Source organism: Crocodylus porosus, unplaced genomic scaffold (assembly GCF_001723895.1).
Source record: "Crocodylus porosus isolate Cpor-Errol unplaced genomic scaffold, CroPor_comp1, whole genome shotgun sequence".
Classification (NCBI taxonomy): domain Eukaryota; kingdom Metazoa; phylum Chordata; order Crocodylia; family Crocodylidae; genus Crocodylus; species Crocodylus porosus.
The window spans coordinates 66,940,128-66,961,433 of NW_017728950.1; the positions used below are offsets into that span (position 1 = coordinate 66,940,128).

General features: G+C 41.5%; 1 protein-coding gene across 6 annotated transcripts in view; it reads left to right on the forward strand.

The window, feature by feature from the left end:
* Positions 1–21,306, forward strand: part of PCSK5 (proprotein convertase subtilisin/kexin type 5) — a 378,572-nt gene that overhangs the window by 99,528 nt on the left and 257,738 nt on the right. For all 6 annotated transcript variants that reach the window (XM_019554922.1, XM_019554924.1, XM_019554923.1 and 3 more), the window contains 2 exons: positions 6,380–6,523; positions 13,116–13,192. In XM_019554922.1, the coding sequence (XP_019410467.1) occupies positions 6,380–6,523; positions 13,116–13,192 (221 nt within the window). The remainder of the gene's footprint in view (positions 1–6,379; positions 6,524–13,115; positions 13,193–21,306) is intronic.

Genomic DNA, 21,306 nt, shown 5'->3' on the forward strand with positions numbered 1-21,306 from the left:
ATGACCCCAGCTGACTTCCTGCCCTTTGGGCAGGGGGCTGGACTCAATGATCTCCCGAGGTCCCTTCCAGCTCTAATGTCTATGAAATCTATGAATGTTCATACTAAATAGTGGCCTTCATACTGATTTTTCTGTTCTTAAGGTTCTTACATTAAACCACAACTATTTAATATTTAGACAAATTTAGTGGTATGACAGACATAACAATGCACATCTCAACACCTCACAAATCTCAGTGTATATTCATAGGATTCATAGATTGTAAGGCCGGAAGGGATCTCACAAGATCATTGGGTCCAGCAACTCTTCACCAATCAGGAAAGATAACTGGGGGTCAGGTCACCCCAGCAAGGTGTCTGCCCAGTCTCCTCTTGGAGATTTCCAGGGTAGGCCATTGCACCACCTCTGGAGGGAGCTTATTCTAGTCTGGACACCCTGATTGTGAAGAAGTTTTTCCTAATGTTGAGCCTGAATCAATCTTCCAGGAGTTTTTGGCCATTACTCCTGGTTTTCCCCTCGGGTGCCCTGGTGAACAGTTGCTCACTGAGCCCTTGATGTACTCCTCTGGTGTAGCAGTAAGCTGCTACCAGGTCCCCTCTCAGCCTTCTTTTCTTCAGGCTGAAGAGCCCCAAATCCCTCAGCCTTTCCTCGTATGGCTTGCCCTTTAAGACTGAGCGTACGAGTGGCTCTTCTTTGGACTCTCTCAAGCTAGTCCACGTCCTTGTTAAAGTGCAGTGCCCAGAACTAGACATAGTATTTCAGCTGCGGTCTCACCAATGCTGAGTAGAGTGAAAGAATCACCTTCTTGGTTTTGCTGGAGATGCATAAATTGATGCATGCTAGAGTAGTATTTGCCCTGCTGGCTACAGCATTGCACTGCCGGCTCATATTCATACTATGGTCTATTACTATCCCAAGGTCCCTCTCATTCGTGGTGATAGTGAGTTTGGTGCTGCCAAGCCTGTAGGTATGTTGGGGGTTGCTTTTGTAACTGTTTAGACTGACCTTCTGTATAAAACAAACCATAGGAATTCCCTGAATTAATTTCTACTTGGACTACTATATAGTCTTTAGAGATTTATTCAGTCTTGATTCAAACGTTGCCAGTGGGGCTGAAGTGATGTCTTTGTGAACTAAACATGTTTTGAATTGTTCTGCTTTTGGATAGTTTAGAAATTAGGTAAAAAGAAAGCTCCTTCGTCTTGTGAAATATTTTTCTGTCCCAATCAACAGATACTTCTAAAACTGTAAGAAACCCTTTGTATTGAGTTTTTGTTCTGGTTTACTGTTTAAATAAGCATGACCTAGTGCACATTTAATATGTATTTCCTCTTACTGGTCTCTAAATTGGTATTGTTTGATAACCTGAAGCATCAGTAATGATTAAGAACAAAATTTATCCCTGATGTAAATGAACCGAACTCTTTAGATTTACACAGGGATCATTTTGGTGCTAAAATACTGAAGGTAGTACATGTTTCAAATGTTTCATTGGGAAAAGACCTTGGTAGAAAAGGTAGTGATCCAATAGATTGTGTGGTTTCAGAACTCAGATACTAGTTAATCCAAAGCATTCATGCATGAGATGAAACAGTTCCTATATTATCTCTAGCTCCTGAAGGCCTTCAAAATGCTGAGTGGAACAGCATTCCAAACCTATTCAAATGTGAAACTAAGAAGAAAGCAGTTCATTTCAGATAACAGTTCCTGGAAAATATTCAGGATATATCATATTGTACTTAAGAAAACTCAAATGTTTATTCCTAGCAAATATCCTCCTACTTCTAAGAGTTCACTTTCATCTTCCACCAGCTTTGATGAAAGTTTCACATTACTTTCTCCTGGAAATATAAAAAATATATTAAAAAGAAACATCATTTTAATAAAGATTATCACTCAGTCATAACAATTTACCAAGACCCTTTTCACTATTGTTGTAATGAAATTCAAAAAGTGTCTCTTTTTTCTTGTCAACAAAGTTCTATCTTTGTTTCCCCTTATCTCTATCTGGGGGCTGGCACTTGGGAGTTTTACTGCATTTAAACTGTTCTACCAAATTAGTTTTATACCTGCCACCTAGGTATTTGGACCTAATCTCATTCTTCTGATTATCTTACTTTTCTCACTTGGATTTTGAAATAATCTTTCAACTATTAATAAGTCAAAAAGCACAAGAAAATAGTATTTTGTACAGTGGGAAAGCTGTCAGAGGGTATATTTTTATCATTTTGTGAAACTCTGGCCGCATCTGCATGAGATGCTGACTGCACAGGAGCTTGTTACTGCTGTGCAGTAGTTTGTTATTGCTGCACAGTACTGTCATGTTGCACGAAGCATGATGTGACGCTACTGCGCAGTGGTAACAAGCTACTGCAGAGTCAGCTTCACCAAAAGGCGATTTAAGGAAACTACTGTGCAGTAATGCTGGTTACTGCGCTGTCATTTAGTACTTGTGTATGGACATAATATATGACTGCACAGTAACTGCACAATCAGCGTCTCATGTAGACAGCCACGGGCTGTTAAAATTGTTTGAATCCAAGTTGGGGTAAAACAGAATGAAATCACAATATTGTATATTTATAAGTGGAAATACAAAATAGAATGCCTTATATAATTTACCTCCGAATTTATTTCTGGCTTTGGAATTTCATAAGATATTGTTCCTTAAAATAATTACTGATGCCTTAGCCTAGCATTTCCTTTGAGATATTGATTCCTAATTGAATATAACCAGTCTCAGGCCTCTAAAATTAGCACACCAGACAGAAGATATTAAGATAATGATAATGACAATCAGTTACATTTGAGAGGGTTTAGTAAAATAACTAAGAAACTGTAGGCATACATCTGACACTGAAAGGATACAGAAGACCCCTGAATAATTCTTTTGGCTTTACACCTTTTTCAGATTTTAACTACAAGAATGAGAAAATTTCTCTCTCTCTCTCTCTCTCTCTCTCTCTCTCTCCACTCTCCTTTTGCTTCCTAAAACATCTTTCCAATACAGGCATGTCTCAGCCCTGCAGATGGTTCTTGTTAAATGCTAACTGCAGTGTCATTACATTTTTCCCAATTAAACAGTCCAAAGAAAAGTATTGTCCTTTAACTGCCTCTTAAAAACTGTCGTCAAATTACACTGTGTGATGGGGTACTCCTTTCAATAATATCCTTCAGCCAGTGGACAAAACACAATGTGGCTAAGTAGAAAGGTTAAAAAAGCCTAAGGTAGAATCAATCCCATCATCACAGGTTTTTCAAAGCTACGTAGGTTGGGCCAGTAATATACACGACATGTAGGGGTGGGTATGTGCCCCCCCTGAGATTGGCTGCCACCGCCACTGCTTCTGCGGGTGGTCACCACTCACCACCCTCCACCCCTCTGCTGCCGGCAGTGCCACTGGCTTCTACGGGCAGTTGCTCATGCCAACATTGGCTTTTGCAGGTGGTTGCTGATCACCACTTGCTGACACCGCTGCTGGCTTCTGCAGGTGGTTGCCAATTGCCACTTGTAACCTGGTCCCTTCCGCCACCGATGCTGCTGCCAGCTTCTGAGGGCAGTTGCCGCTCACCACTCCACCGCCAATGCTGCCGCCCACAAATTGTAACCCCCCCCTCCAGTCTTGGGAGGCACCAGTCATTCATGACCGGTAATGAACTGAATTGTCATACAGTGTTCTGGTAGCCAAAGGAGGCAGGAGCTTGTACTGACCCAGGCCAGAAGCCGGGGGCACTCATGCACTTCCTGTCACACCAGACACTGCAGAAGGCTGTCAAACACAGCTGATCAGCAGCCCATGTCTGACTGACTGCTGGACATGTGACTGCTGGACATGCCCCTATGCTCGGTGTCAGCTGCAGGGAGGAAGAGAACCAGCTCAGTGGGCTGCATGTGGGGGCTTCCCTGCCTGTGCCATATAGACCCCTGTTTGGGGGGAGGGGCAGGGGCTGGTGCCAGGTTGGGAGGTGCATGGCCCCCTCCACCTCTCAGAGAGATTGGCTGCTGATGAGGAGGTGGGGCTGAGGCTTTTGCAGCTTGGGGGCTTGCTGGGCTGGGGGCAGGAGAAACCCAGGATCCATTCCCCTGCCCCTACATCCCACCGGGCAACAGGCACAAGCAGGATGCAGGCTAGGAAGCAGTCTTTACTGCCTCAGCTCTGTGACCAGAACAGACAGCACAGACCATGGTTGCAAAGCCTCCTGGGATGCTGGGGAACTGTGAGGTAACTTTAGTTGGGAAGGGATCTGGGACACAAGTTCAGTAGACTGAATCAGTTGACTCTCATACTACATTCAACCAGGTTTATCTTAAACAAGGTTCAGCCATTTTGAAATTAGTTTCTGTGTACTGAATTTATGTTGTTATGCTGTTAAACTTATGTATGTTACAGGTTGGAATTAGTTTCCAATCACTTATCCTGGTGTATATGTAGGTAACTTCTGTTGCTACCCTGTATGTTGAAATGTTGCTGTTTTATTATGACTCTCTGAGTCTCTGGTCATAGTACCTGTGCAGGAAATGTCTGAATTAATCAGTTGGTAAGGTAGGATTCTGTCAGCATGTCTAGCTTGTCTTGCTTATTTTAAAAATATAATTATGTTGTACGAAGTGTGGTGCATTTATAAGAAGGGCTTGTCATGCCAAATATTTTGCATAGTAACATAAAGTTTAGTTTCCTTTTTTTTCCATGGGCAGTGGTGGGATAGGTGTATCCCCTGTCCCACAGTCAGTCTTTTAAACGAGTACACTCCAAAGAAAAATGACCCCTAGAGCTTCATATCAGCTTTGTTGATGTCACTCTTGGACTTATCTAAAGTTAAGCAGATGGCACCGTGTTAGTAGGAGTGGTACACAAATATGACTGAATATTCACAATTGTTTTCTAAGGATTAGTTGGTTGAGGCCAGTAACACTCTTGAATATCCAGAGGATGTACAAGAATTATGCAGTGTTATAACTTCGTAGTTTGTATATCACAAAGACTTTTGTACAAAGATGGCATAAAGTGTGAACAAGGAAAGTTTAGAGCATAGGTAATCTTATGAAACAAGCAGTCTGTGTGTGTTTTTTAAAGCAAGACATAGAATGACATTCTTTGGAATATGTTCCTAAGGTTGTACAGATGCCTTGTATATACATACTTAATAGCACAGTCTTGCTTTAGTAACAGCTAATAAACACTGTTAAATCCTTTGGTTTGTGTATTGTATCAAGGTGTGTGGGGTTGAATGGAAGAACGCAGTAGGAAAGGACAGCTCGATCGTCATCTTATATTAAATTTCACCAAATTTTATACTAACAGTTACATTCAATGGAGTTACACTGTGTGGGCAGATCCATCCCTTCTAATTCACTTGCGCTATTTACAGTTTCCAAAAGTGCTAAGATGCTGCACTGAGTTGCGGGTGCAAGGCTATAGAGAGGAGAGAGTGAAGGCTGAGAGCTCTCATTTGGCTACTGTTGCTATGATACTTGTTCCAAGCATTTCCTTCTTTTTTACCCTTTTTTTTTTGTTTTTCACTGAGCCTGGAAAAGCTGGAGAAAAGCAATGATGATGAGGGTCTGACTGGAACAGGCTTTATAGGGAATCATTCTGTGTGTGGGTCAGAGTTGCTAATGGAGTGAATACCCAAATCTCACATCTCATTTCTGTAGCAAGCCAAAGTCCTTCAAGTAAACTGAGGTGTACTCATGCAAAAGGAGAATCATACTATTTCTGTGTACCCCTGTAAGCTGTACCCTAGACTATTGACAATGTAGCCATCTTCAATTCATCAGATATCTTAAACTGCAAGTTTTTCAGAGGGTTGTTTTGGTTGCAGGTTCTTAACTGCTGCTCATCTCCTGCTGATATTGCACAAAACCTGCCAAAAGCCTGCTTTTGTAGATAGAAATGAATCTGGATTAGTTTCCAGACATTCTGTCAAGAAATTATACAGTACATAAGCTCCAAAAAGCAGGGTTTGTTTCCATGACTGTTTCTCTATGGAAATTTGTCTACTTTTATCCACATATGGTTTGTTTTGCTGAAAAATTCAAATAATTCAAGTGCATGTTTCAAATGAAAGGCTTAATGGTCACAAAAAAAAAGCTGCTTCCAGTGTTGTATTGTGGCTAAGAATTGCTCTTTTCTATTGCTTGGGATGCAGTCTCATATTGAAATAAACAATTGTAGTGATGTCCATTTTATTTAGCATATTCGTAATTATCCTGATATTACTTAATAAAGACAATGGTTTTCTGTATCTGCTATTCAAATCACTATGCTCATCTCCTTATAATTTAATTGCTTATGTTAATGAATAAGCTAATATCCCATCTTGGCACTGTTTAGTAAACTCCAACATCCAATGAATTTATCTCTTCTTCACCCTATAGCACTGCAATGATAACACCCATAACTGTCAATCAGACATGAATATAGTAGGTGCTTGGAAGAGAGGCTACACTGGGAAGAATGTTGTAGTCACCATCCTGGATGACGGCATTGAAAGAAATCACCCGGACTTGATACAGAATTATGTGAGTCTTTCTAATGGTTCATACTGCTGTTTTATTGTCCTGAATTTAGATTTCTGGCTGTTGGCAGAAAAAAGAGAGGGAAGAAAGGCAGTGAGTACTATCTCCAACCAGTAATGATAAAAGGTTGGAAATTACAAAAAGTTACATTTACACTGGAATAATAGAGACTTGGTGGGATAGGTTGCATGACTGGAGCACTATCATGGATGGGTATAAACAATTCAGAATGGACAGGAAGAAGAGTTGTACTTTATGTAAAAGAGCCATACGATTGCTCAGTGCTCCCGTATGAAACTGGAGATAGCCTGTTGAAAGTCTCTGGGTTAGGGTTAGAGGAGATGGCAACAAGGGTGATGTCATAGTGATGCTATAGACCACCAGACCAGGAGGAAGAGGTGGATGAGGTTTTCTTCAAGCAGCTAGCAGAAGCTTCCCGGTCACAGGCCCTCATTCTCATGGGAGACTTCAATCACCCTGATATCTGCTGGGAGTGCAATACAGCACTGCACAGGCAATCCAGAAAGTTTTTGGAAAAGTGTTGGGGACAACTTCCTAGTGCAAGTGCTGGAGCAGCCAACTAGGGGTAGTGCTCTTCTTGACCTGCTGTTCACAAACAGGGAAAAATTGGTGAGGAATGTAGTAGATGGCAACTTGGGCAGCAGCGACCATAAGATGATTAAGTTCAGGATCCTGAGGAAAGGAAGGATGGAGAGCAGCACAGTAAGGACCCTGGACTTGAGAAAAGCAAAATTCAACTCATGGGCAGGATCGCTTGGGAAGCCAGACTTCAGGGGGAGAGGACTCTAGGAGAGCTGACTGTACTTTAAGGAAGTTGTACTGAGAGAACAGGAACAAACCATCCCAGTATGCAGCGAGGTTAGCAAATATGCCAGAAGACCAGCTTAGCTTGGCTTAGGGAAACTTGGACAGACAACTAGGGATCAGTATTAGAGTATTTCTCGGGTATGGCAGAGATGAAGTCAGGAAGACCGAAGCGCAATTGGAGTTATAGCTAACAAGGGACATGAAGGCTAACAAGAAGGGTTTTTATAAGTATGTCAATACCAAGAGGAAGGTCAGGGGAAGTTTGGGTCCCTTACTGAATAGGGGAGGCAACCCAGTGACAGGTGATGTGGAAGAGGCTGAAGTACTCAATTGGCATTTCTAAATGAGACGCTCCATCACTGCAGTGAAGAGCTATGGCAATGTAGCTTGTTGTTATGGTGGCATAGTGTTGGTGGGCACAAACTGTGATGCCACTGCTACTGTCTAGTAGCAAAAAGCTACTGTGCAGTAGGTCATTGTTAATGCACATTAGGGTCAGAAATAACCCATGCAGTGCCTGAACTGTGCAGTACCTGTGGTTACTGTGCAGTTGGGTGCAAATGCAGACATGTCCAATACCTTTTTCACCTTAGTCTCCACAGGCAAGTTTAGCCCCCAGACTATTACATCTGGCAGCACAGGCTTGGGAGGAGGTAAGCAGCCAACAGTAGCCAAAGAACAGGTTAGGTACTATTTAGAAAAGTTGGACATATACAAGTCCATGGGGCCAAATGGGATGTTCTGAGGATGCTGAGGGAGTTGGCTGATGTGATTGCAAAGCTGCTGACCATCATCTTTGAAAACTCAGGGTGATCAGGAGAGGTGACTGATGACTGGAAAAGGGCAAACATCATGCCCATATTTAAGAAAGGTAAAAAGGAGGATTCAGGGAACTAAAGACTGGTCAGGCTTACCTCAGTCCTTGGAAAAATCATGGAACAGATGCTCAAGGAATCCATTTGTAAGCACTTGGAGTTAAAGGGTGATTAGGAACAGTCAGCATGGATTCACCAAGGGCCAGTCATGCCTGTACAACCCAATTGCCTTCTATGTTGAGATGATTGGCTCTGTGGATGCAGGGAGACCAGTGGAAGTGATATAGCTTGATTATAGCAAGGCATTGGTATGGTCTCCCACAACATTCTCACAGGCAAGCTAAGGAAGTGCAGGCTGGATAAATAGACTGTAAGGTGGATAGAAACTGGCTGCAGCATCAGACTCAGAGGGTAGTAATCAATGTCTCAATGTCTAGTTGGCAGACAGTATTGAGTGGAGTGCCCTAGGGGTTAGTCCTGGGGCCGGTTTTCTCTTCATCAGCAACCTAGAGGATTGTATAGAGTGCACCCTCAGCAAATTTGCAGATGATACCAAGCTGGGGGGGAGTAGTAGATACACTGGAAGGTAGGACTAGGATTCAAAATGACCTAGACAAATTGGAGGATTGGGCCAAAAGAAATCTCATGTGGTTCAACATGGGCAAGTGCAAAGTCCTGCATTTAGGACGGAAGAATCTCATGCACGAGTACAAGCTGGGGGCTGACTTGCTGGGCAGTAGCTCTGCAGAAAAGGACCTGGGGGTTACAGTGGAGAATAAGCTGAATATGGGCCAACAATGTGTCCTTTTTGCAAAGAAGACAAATGGCATACTGGGCTGCACTGGTAGGAGTCTTACCAGCAGGTCAAGGGAAGTGATTATTCCCCTCTATTTGGCACTGGTCAGGCCATATCTGGAGTACTGTGTTTAGTTTTGGGCCTCCCACTACAGAAGGGATGTGGACAAATTGGAGAGAGCCCAGTGGGGGGCAACAAAATGGTGAGGGGGCACATGACTTAGGAGGAGAGGCTGAGGGAACTGGGCTTATTTAGTCTAGAGAAGAGAAGATGGAGAGGGGATTTAATAGCAGCCTTCAGCTACCTGAAACAGGGTTTGAAAGAGGATGCATCTAGACTGTTCTCAGTACTGACAGATGACAAAACAAGGAGCAAGGGTCTCAAGTTGCAGCAAAGGAAGTTTAGGTTAGATATTAGGAAGAATTTTCTTGCTAGGAGGGTAGTAAAACACTGGAACAGTTTAGCCAGAGAGGTTGTGGCCCTTCCTTGGAGGTTTTTAAGGCCCACCTTGACAAAGCCTTGGTTTGGATGATCTAGTTGGGGATGGTCCTGCCTTGAACAGGGGGGTGGACTAGATGTCCTGAGGTGACTTCTAATCCAAATTTTCTATGATAATGTGATTCTATTCATTTGGTAGTACTTCCTCTTCCTTTGTTCCCACTTCCCTGGCGTTTCTTGGAATTATAGTCCAAACTACAGTCAGCACAGTTCTGTACGGCTCGTTTTCCTGTCATCACATACTCCATCACCCATCATTTTTCTTACGTTCCCTTTCTATAAATTTCATTTATTAATGATGGAAATATTTTTTGTCAGTCTGTGAGTACAAGGTGAAATCAACATTTATTAATGTTTACTGATAAAATTTGAATCCTGCCAAGACTATTAATATGTCTTCCATAGGGAGTCTAAGTGCTGCATTTATAACAATCTGGGTTTTTTATTCTTTCTCCCTTCTCTAACTACTGTAGCCTAAGATTTGCTCACCACAGCCACTTCTAGAGTTACTAAATAGAATGCACATCAGCTGATTTCATGAGCGTCCAGCTGTAAACCTTTATAGGCCAAAAATATATAGCTAATGGAACTTCCTTGAAGGTATTTCTTGAACTTTCTTCAAAATGAAAGTTACCAAGACTGGCATTATCAACCTTCAGTATGCTGACTACAGTGTTATCCTCACGCACACTGAGACTGTTCTGTAGTCCACCCTTGACCTTTTCTCAGGTGCCTATCAGCTTGGGATTCTCCCTTGACATTGGGAAGACTTAGGTGCTCCATCAGCCTGCCCCAACACAAGCAGCTCCTCTCCCCCGCAAAATTACCATTGGTGGAGAACCCCTGGAAAACACTGAGCATTTCCCATACCTAGGCAGTCACCTCTCCAAGTCAGTCAGTCAGTCGGTCTTGATATAGAAATCCAACAGGATTTGCTGTGCCAAAATATCCCTTGCAAAACTGCTTTCCCATGTCTTTGATGACTGAGATCTGCAGATGGAAACTAAGATCCTGGTCTACAATGCAGTGGTTATCCCCCTGCACCTCTATGGGTGTGAAACATGGGTGACATATCAAAGCCATCTTAAGTGCCTGGAATGTTTCCATCAGTGTTGCCTTAGGAAGATCCTTGCATTAGATGAGAAGACCACTTCACCAATGCCAGCATCCTCTGCAGCTAAAATAACCAGCATCGGGGCAAAGATCATGAAACATCAACTCTGCTGGGCTGGCCATTGTGTGTGGATGGCTGACACTCATCTCCCAAAGCAAGTCCTCTTCTCTCCATTTAGTCATGTTAAGAGGACCCACGGAGGACTGAGAAAGCATCACAAGCACACCCTGAAAAGCATAGCTTTAAAAGGGTGACCTTCACCATAATTGTGAAGTGCTGGCTAGTAACAGGTATCAACAGACTGCACCGCACATCAACCTACAGCCCTCTTCAAAGAGAACCATCTTACTTAGGAAGCAGAGAAATGGCAGAAAGGGAAGGAAATTGCACAACATCCTGGCCAATAGCTGTGCCTGCCCCAAGACACCACTTGTCATATCTGTGAAAAAACTTGCAGAGCATGGATTGGACCTTAAAACTCACAAGTGGCATCCTCCCCCCACCGGCAGACATTATCCTCGTATAGAGGGATTACCAATATATAGCTGTAAACTTTTATAGGCCAAAAATATTTAGCTAATGGACTTCTTGAAGGTCTTAACTACATCTACCTGATCAACACATCAAAGAGCTACTCAACACAGCTCACAAAGACACTCTCATAGACAGAGGGACAGACTTTCATCTTCAGCTCCCTCTGTGCAAAAATGAAATTTATTTTCTACCTATGGGGACTTTTTACCATCTTGTACCATCTACACTTTTCCCAGAGCCTGACAAAAGGACTTTGATCCCAAAAGCTTGCAGAAAAGGACAATTTTGCCATTTTCCAGTTGGTCTAATAAAAGGTATCATTTTGGAACCAAGGGTTCTAGTTGTTGTATGTCTTTTTGACTACATCTGTCCACTTACATAAAACTATGTATTCTCTTGCTAGAAATGAGATAGAGGGGAAAGAACATGTATCATAATGAGTAAATAGGCAAGTGTGGCTGACCTGGGGGTCAAGACTCCTGTGACTCCAGTGATGTTATTTCCCTATTTACACTGGAGTAACTGAGAGAAGAAGCAGGTCCATTGTCTACACTAGTTTTCACATGCCCTTGGAGGGTTTCCATTTGTGTGTTTTTAACTGTATTTAAAAAATTGGTTTCAAGTAAATAGGAAGGATCTTAATATGCAGCAGGCCGCTTTATGACTACATTATGGTTTGGCTTACAAAAAAGCTTGATAGTGTCTTTTCAAACTACGTAGAACCTCAGCACTATGCATTGCTAGAGGTGCCTATTGTATGATACAGGAATAGTCATTACCTAGAATTGTGCAACCTTGAGTATTAAATGTCTTTAGGAACTAGGAAATGCCTACTGTATGTGCATAGACATGAAGAAAACACACCAGTAGTGCTGGGAATGAAGCTTGCCCACAGGCAGCAGGTCGGCTGAAAGCCTGTGCACATATTAACCTGTAAAAAGTTCATGGGCCTTTTGTAAGACTTCAGGGGTACACAAGCTTTATGTTGGGTGAAATTCACGTTGACAGAGCATTTAAGATATGGGGTTAATGGTAGCATTAACAGTCAGTCAAAAACTTACTGTGGTGTTCACAGTTCTGAAGTTGTGTATTTTAAACTACCCATGCTTAAGGACGTATCCTGTCACCAGTCCTACATATGGAATTCTGCTTTGGAATGAACATTGCTGGTTTGATGACAAATCCCTTCTATATGTCCGGTTGCTGCAAAGAGGAACATTTGAGGTGGATGTGGTAACTGGTTTTCAACAAAGAAGAGATTAAAGAGAACTACTTGCTATGTCAACACACCACATGCTGCCACATCAATTAACAGAAGCCACACAAACCGACAGCTGTTTTCACTGTAAACCATTTTCAGCATGAAATCTTTGTAAATTCAGGAAACATCACAAAAACACTCATTGCACATTCCTTAGAAATGAATATGCTCACTGAAAATGTGATGGAAATTTAGAAAAGTATACTCCTTTCCAAATTTGATGCATTTACCCACTGTGTGTTTGAAATGTATCTTAATACCTACAAGAAAATTTTCTTGGAGGAAATATATATCATCTTCCCACAATAGAAGATAGGACTTTTTTTTTCTTTTATTATACATTATTTGGAATAGTTTGTTGACCCTTGATAAATTTAATGCAATCTTGGTTTGGAACACACAGTCTTTATTTCATAATGTCTCAGGGGAGGAATATCAGTATTTCATTTAGTAAACTTACACATGTGTGTCAAGCAGCTCTTCCCATTTCATAATAGTTGTTGGAACAGTGTTTTTTCCTAGAACATTTGCTATCCTCCAACTCTTCCAAAACAAAAATTAAAAAATGCAAATCCTATAATTATTGAACATCTAATCCTTTCCTAAAACAGGCAGTCATCGCAAAACCACAGGAATGTTACTCTAATTACTAATTACTTTCTTGTAGAAACCTGCTGAAGAATGTATGGACCATATGAGTCAATGGCTAATTAACAAGAAATTGGTTCTCTCTCTTCTGTTGACTGCAGGATCCCTATGCCAGCTTTGATGTCAATGGCAATGATTATGACCCCATGCCTCGGTATGATGCCAGCAATGAAAACAAGTAAGGCCTATTTGCTGTGACGTGTGACATTTTATATGCAATTCCTCATGTAAGACATATCAGTTCTGCTAATACATCACAGATGCACCCCAGTGTGTCTGTCAAGCACTGGGATGATTTACATTTACCTCTCTGATCTCTTTCTCTCTCTGTCTGTCTCTCTCTCTCTCTAATGTATTTCCCTCATACACAAGAATATTATTTGACCACATTGGAGTTATTGGAAAATTTGTAAGTAAAAATGCTAATTAATTTAAGAGTTTGAGAACAAGAAGATGGTGAGTCTGAATTTATATTTGGAAAGTGTAAGATTTTTTTCAGTTGATGTTTCTGAGGTTACTATTGAAGTCTAATAACATGTTGTGAGCAAACAGTGCTTTAGCTTGTTATTTCATTGCACTTTTTAGTTTTTGTGTGATGATGAAAAATACTTCAGACGCCTCAGTTATGAGTTAATGGAGCCTTTTGGGTGGGCGTTTTACTAGAGACCATTTAGAGAAAACACCAAAAAACCTCAGTCCATTCTGATTGTAACAATATGCCCCTTGCTGCCAATGGTCAGATATTTTTGTTTGAGTAATGGGTTCCTCTTTCATAGGGTATGTTTTATGGCAACATAGTGACATACTATGGTGCCATACAGGACACTACAGTGATGTGGCGATCACTTGAGTCTATGCATGAACATCAGCTGTGTTGCTGTACTGGCACACTCCCCCAGTACAGCGTGCTGCTATGGCGACACAGTGATGAATCTAACTGTGCACTGCACTCATGGTGCAGTAACTGCCCCTGCTGTGCCGTGCTTTAGTACTTCCAAAAGGAAGTGCCAAAGCAGAGTGCTGTAGCAACATCACCGTATGATGACATGTAGACATGCCCATAGCTCATGAACCTTGAGGCTCCTTCATCTTCCTTGGGGTAGCACCCCAGGAGGTTATCTAGAAGGGACTCTGAACTCCCTTTTACAGGACCCAGGAGATGCCCTTGGGTCCCTGGAGGACATTTATTTTTCCTATTAAATATCACGATGCTGAAGCATCCTTTTTATAAAACTGTAGACCAATGGTTCTCAACCTGCTTAGGCTCAAGACAGCCCTCACTAGACTTAAGGTACCATCTACTAGACTCAAGACACTCCTTATAAAATGCCAGCATTTAGTTTTCACTTGTTTTTTGACTCCAGAAAAGTAATAGAGCAATTCTTCTGTTGCAAAGAACTCAGAAAGACCCCAACAGATCATAATGTTGTTGACATTATGGATTCTTGTGTGAGATCTCTGGGTTTAACTTGTGAATTATGCTTGCATACCTAACAGTGCTAACACTGTGTCACATTGTAGCACCTTTGGAAAGATCTCGAGGCACCTCAGGGTGCTGAGGCACCCTGGTTGAGAGTCACTGCTGTAAACAGAGGTGGCAGGGGCCTATTGGACTGTCCTGTTTCCTTGACTGTTGCTTCATTGTATATACGCTGCAGGACCTCATGATTTTAGCATGGAAAGAACTGTAGTGTTACTCTTCTAGAGGATGGATTTACAGAAGGGAAGCTACAACAGAGAAAACTTTGTCCTTCTTACTGCTCCAGAGTCTCAGGCTTTTTATTTCTTTTTCTCTTCAGTCTCATAATAAGCATATCACACTAGTCCTAATGGTTTTGTTTTGTCTGCAGTCAGTCAGTGCCATAGTCATTGTGGTCAGAGGGAGCTGTCTAGCTCTCCTTGGACTTAGTAGCAAAGTGTTCGCTAACTTGAGTGGATGAACCTTGCCACTGCTGCAGGACTGAGATTACTGCGTAACAGGTGTATATCTCCTGCCCTGTCCGAGAGCTCTACTGGTTAAGGAGACTTGTGCAAGTGCAGGAATGAAGTATGGGCGGACGAAGAAAGTAATGGTACCGAGCTAAATTACCCATAGCCAGTTGCCTTTCCCCTTTTCTCTGGATGAGCTGCATAAGGAGCTGGTATGTATTCCTAGCAGTGGGTGGCAAAGGACTGCCATGGCACAATATACTGCTATGTACCCAGTTTGTTTAGTTGGGATGGGTGCTGGGCTTGCATTTGCACATTTGTATGTTTTAAGATCTGGATGGGAATGAAAGGAGATTGTCACCATTAAGTATGAGTTGATAGAGTAGGCTGTAAGGAGGAGGAAGTGCCAGGAAGTTTGTTCAGCATAGCTGTAAGATACATTAATGTATATTAATGTACTAGCAAATTGCCCATCAAGTATGATGGGGAGGGGATTGGCGGTGGAGACAGAGGCCTTCCCCCTCCCCCCACTGCCTCGGGTTGGAGTCCGGCTTCCCCTTCTTCCCCACCTGCCGCCTTGGGACCAGGCCCACTCTGTTCCTTCCCCACCCATCGCTTGCGGCCCAGGCTCATTCCCTCCCCTCCCCACCATTGTTTCGGGTCCCCCCACTACTTCAGGTGTGGGCCTGTGTGCTCCCCCCCTACCCCTTGCCTACCCGCCCCCACTCCCTTAGGCATAATTTTCTTGTCCTATTTTCGTACAGAAGCTCAGTTTAGTGAATCATGTGTGCCTTTTCTTTACTGGAGTAGTTTCTAAAATATCACTACAAAAAGACAGTAGCTTCCAGTAAAACCATTGAGTTCTGGAATGGGTAAACATGCTACATTTATAGTTTACGGTAACTTTAAACTAAAGGTTTTGTAAGGAATAAGCTGTACTAACTTGGTGAAGGCAGCAGCAAATGAAAGATTACAGACTGCATGTCGAGGAGAAAAATGTTAATGGATGGAAGTTCTTAGGAGATGTTCCAAGGACATATGTTAATTAAAACAGAAAAGAGGAGTTGAAAAGTTATTAAATGTCCCATACCTCCTCCTTCCCAGGTCAGGCTGCTCAGGTAATGTAGGTTTTCTCCCAAATAGTGCATAGAGCTGAGATGACTCAGCAGTGCCAAGACGCAAGCAATTCTGGTTGTGCCCAGAAATAAACTTTGATGTGTCTAGAGAATTTTACTTGTGGAAACTTCAGTGCTTGGGACTTTAAATATCACCAGGGTTAGATAATAGCTGGGTGGTGCTTTTGAAGGTCTAAATATTGATTTAGGTATCTACAGTGGCCCTTAGGCCAGTGGTTTTCAACCTTTTTGTATTTGCAGACCTTTAAAAAATTTCAAACAAAGGTGCAGTCCCCTTTGTAAATTTCAAATGGAGTTGCAGAGCCCTTTGAATTGTATGTGCGGGTATTCACGTACTTTTGATTGATCATAGTCATCTCTGGTGGACCCCTTAGCTATGGTCTGCAGATCCCTAGGGATCTGTGGACTGCAAGTTGAAAACCACTGCATTCGGCAGCACTAAGACATCTTAGACCTTTTGTAGCTCTAGTCTGTTCATGCCTAACTCTTAGAATTGATAACAGGTGAACACTTCTGTGCATTAAAAAAAAAAAAAAAAAAAAATCACAGATGCCTATCTGTGTTTCATGCCTCTAAAAATATTTAGGGGTTTGATCCCCACTGACTTGGATGTTCAGGATGTCTGATATATTGGCTTTCAGTGTCACTAGATAGGTGTGGAAAACTAATGTACACTTTTGATGTACCTAACAGCACATGCAGAAATAGGAATGAATCCCAAATTACCAAACTGATCCCTAGCTCCTGCTCTAACAACTGCAAAGTACAAATAGCCTATCAGCCAACTATGTAAGCTAATTTATTTTACCCCATTTCATAAATCATTATTGAGGGAACAGAGTGATAAAAAGGAAAAAAAAGAAATACTGCAAAAATAAGCAGGTGCCTTTGTACAGCTTTACTAGAACACAGCTGGGAATCATCAACGTATTGGATCTATTTGCTAGCTTTTCACTTTTAATTAGTAGTGAAAGTTTTCTCTTGGTCAGGCTTATTAGCAAATATAAATTTATGAGAAGTAATTACAGGCTGTAGATAAAGGAATGATATCTTTTAAAATTATATTTAAAAACAAAGTCTTCAAGTAGGTGAAGAGAATGTGGGGAAAGAAAGAAACCTTAAATCAATCGTTTGAGCCTTGTAGTCAAAACCAGGGTGGGACGATAGTTTCTTTAACTACTATGGTATGTAAGAGTCCTGCCAAAAGTTTACTTTGGTTTCTACAAATTGGCAGTGAATCATGAAGCTTGTAAATGGTACAGGCCTATACTAGAACTTCCCTTTGCTCAGCTAAAGACAGCAGTCAGCTGTGGATGAAGTCATTTCTGCTATGCAAGGCATCTTGTTTTGGTTAAATGCTGAGTGCTGCTGCTTTTTTCTTTGTCTGTTATTTAGCTGTAAACATCATATTAAAATACCTGTATCATGTATTCTGAGCTTACTGGATACAAAGCAAACAGGCTTGCTGGGCATAAACTCAGAAAATAAAGAAATGAAAATGAATGTTCATGATGGTAAAGGAGTTTTGTTTTGGAACACAAATGGTGTTTGTCTGTTTCATGCTAAGATTTTACTTTGATGTTTCAGAATCTAGCTTTCTTTTCCTCTACCAGTTACGATCTTCTAAAAATACAGGACCCTATTCTCTTCCAAATAAGACCCACTGACTTTCTTATACAGGTGTGAAGAAGTCCAATAAAGACTCATAGTTCTTATGTTCCTATACCCTACTAGAATAAAGTTCCAAATTTTGCAGCTTTACGTTTGATAAAATTAATTATCTTTATTTTGGTAACGCAGTAAATGTTTTTCTTTTTCAAGAAATGAATTTGTATTTTTCACCAGAAAGTATTTCCATGTTAACTGCCTGATACAATATCTTGACATCAGGAATTTTTGCTGGTCTAAAATCATAAAGGATATAATGACATTACATTGACTTCCTAATAGTGAGATAGTACAGTGTCCAGCAACTTTATATCCGTTCTCAAAAAGGAAGGAAAGTTATCAAGTCACTGAGTTCTTGTTTCTAGTTGGTCTAAAATAATGGCAACCCCCTCCCTCTCCCCTCCCCCGCCATTTTAAGTCAGTCGATCAGACGGATACTAGATATTTGACAGGTGGATTAGCTTCTCCTGCATCCTGGATGGTCAATAAAGTGAAAGTAGAAGGTTCCATTGACTTTATAGTATCGTTATTCAAATGTGGAACACTGAAGAACCCCGTGCACTCAGACAGAGAGAGCTTGAATTCTTTTGACTGCTAGCTGAAACGATCAGTCCAACAATGTGTTCTTTCTTATTTCATGATAAAATGGACCTGTGACCATTTGGGAAACCTTTCTGCACAGCTTTTGAATTCTGATGCATGTTGTGCAAGTATAATGCAAGGTTCATATGAAAATGGTTGTATCAGAATTATTTTTGTTATTATATTTTCACTTTGCTGAAAGGCCTACGACACAAATCCACCTGACTAGAGACAATGGAGAGCACTTAACTTGAAGGGTGCATTTGGACCAACAATGGATATGCTAAAAATGTGGATGGAACTAGAAGATCCTCCTTGTCCTGCACCTGAGAAGAATGGGAGAAAGTGGGTGTGTGTAGAAAATTACTGACAGCAAGGCAAAGAGACAGGGGTGAAAAGAAGGAATTTTAATATAATTAACAGAGGAAAGACAGGGAGAGGAACACAAAGTAGTAAGCAGGAGAGGGAAGAGATGGACAGGTTTATTGTGGTGGGAAGAGTGTGTGTTTAGGTTCAACATCAGTCAAGAGTTGGAGAAGACAGACCATAAATAGCATGTCTGAAGGGTGGGAAGAGTGAACTTGATGGAAGTACATTACCTTCAGGAACTTTGCTGTTCACTAATTAGCTATATTATCTTGGGCTTTGTCTCTTAAATAAAGAACAGTGTTATGTTCATATCCATTCTCTTATATGTCCTGTGTGGCTTTTATGAGTTAAACTGGAAACTAGAAGGCCTCCCTCCAGTTAAAGGGCCTGTTGAACTACCTAGGAAATTTTGAGTCTGGACTGGTGACAGGAAGTTAGGCATGGGTCTGAGCTCCCAGAAAGGGGTGCTAGCTTGCAGATCTGTGCTCTGGAGTGTGCCTACAGATCCCAAGACACAGGGGTTGTGTCTGGACTTTGTTCAGATTCCAGAAACAAAGATTCATTGTTTGGGCCCCCTGACAACAACCACGAGTGGCCAGATGCTGTAAGTATGTAGATGCTGTCGAAGGTGCTCTAGTAACACTCCTCCCTCCCTCCTGCCTGCCATGATTTATGAGGACACAGTAATATAGAGAAGGAAACTAACTAAGCAGTATGTATGTATCTTTAGAGACACAGAGTTTGAACTTACAGTGGGGCAGTATGCCATCAATTTTAGCTTCAGTCAGCCCCAAGTTCCAGATGCCTAGCATCTAACATAGGGTGTCTTTACATGTGCTTCAGGAGTTTTCGGGGGGGTTGGGGGAGGGCGCTTTAATTAGAGTGGCTCTTGGGAGCCACTCTAATTAAAGTACCTGCAGTGTCTTGTGTATTCAGTGTCCCACACTTCAAAATGGCAGCAGGAGTGCTTTAACTAAAGCTTGTTCAACGTAGTTAAGGTGCTCCCTCTACCATCCTGAGGTCCGGGGATGCTGAATATACAAGATGCCGAGGTTGCTGGAGTACGCTAATTAGCATGCTCCAGCAGACTCAATTAATCAGGTCTTCTCCAATGCACTGTTATTACAGTGCATCAGAGCAGACATCCTGCACCCATCTACAGGCACCCACAGCTTCGTGCAAGTTTAGCTGGCCACTATGAGAGAGTGTTAGGAAAATGCAGATATCCCTGTTGCTGTTGTTCTACGCATTTGAGTGAATTGCTGCTTTATGAGGATGGCAAGCCAGCTAAATTACAGACACATGCCCTGAAAGATCAATAAGTGCATGCCAACGTTAGTCACAACATTCCCATCATTTAAGTTTGGGGCTTTTCCTAAATGTAATGCTCCTATGGCCATGCAAATTTATGCTCTAATTGTAACAGTTGTTAATAACTAAACAGTATTAGGCCATGTTGCTTATTAGAGTTTTTCAAGGAAAGCTGCTGGTCATCCAGCCTCTGAATTAATATTGGTCCAATATCACGTAGAAAGGCACTGTAAAATAGAAAATCATGTTGTTATCTTGGGTGGGGGGGTTACCATTTTTTAATATCCCATTGTACTGCTTATAAGAGCATCAATAATATCATTATGCGTAACTAGTTTCTTCTTGCATATTAATTTAGAAAAGTCTTCTCATTTCTTGTCTTAAAGGCCACTGACAGATGAAGGGGTGGGGGGCAGGGAAACAGCCCTTTACTTTCAGCTTGATGCACCATGCACAGCACATGCACAGAAGAGGAATCACGTCAGTTTGACCTAGGTTGCCCATTGTCTATATAGAACATGAACTTCAGCAGGGCTTTTTGGCACTTTTATCTAATTGCTGATTCGATCGGATAAAAGCTATTACATAAAAGCACCAAAAAGCCCCACTGAAGTGCACAATGTATACAGATACTGCAGAGCCGGGTCAAACTGACATATTTCCTTTTCCAGTAAAGAGCCTTTTTTTGTTGTTTTTTTCCTTGCGTTTGTCAGCGGCCAAAATGTTACATAGAGTTTCTGCGCACTTATATCAGATGGCTGCATTTCAGTGACACATGTTTGCAGAATCCTTTGAAACATACTGCATGATTATTGCTAATCATCTTACAATGTATTAGATTTGCCAGTGTAAAATGGTCAAAATATTACCTTTATTCTAAAACGATATTATAACCAAAGTTTGAAGTATAGATCTAGGTTTGCACTTTAGGCTGGCCTGAAAACAAGAGTTCTCCTTCATGAAAAATGTCAAAATTTTGAAAATCATTTTCATTCTACATCAGAATGAAAATTAGACCTTTTGCAATTTTTCCCGGAGGGCAGAACCAGGTAGCCAGTAATCCAGATGCGAGGGCATACTAAGTCCTTGCTTAGCTTGATTCACTTATCCAAAGCACTTATCTAATCACTTGGCTAGAGAACCTGTTGGAGCTGTTTTCTTGATCTAAACAACTGACTACTTCCCATGCTAGAAGGAAAAAAGACTTAATTACTTACTGATTACTTTGGATCTCTTTCTCTGGTTTTGACCCCAGATAGCCTTTTGAACCTGAGAAACTTTAGTTGACAAAACTTTT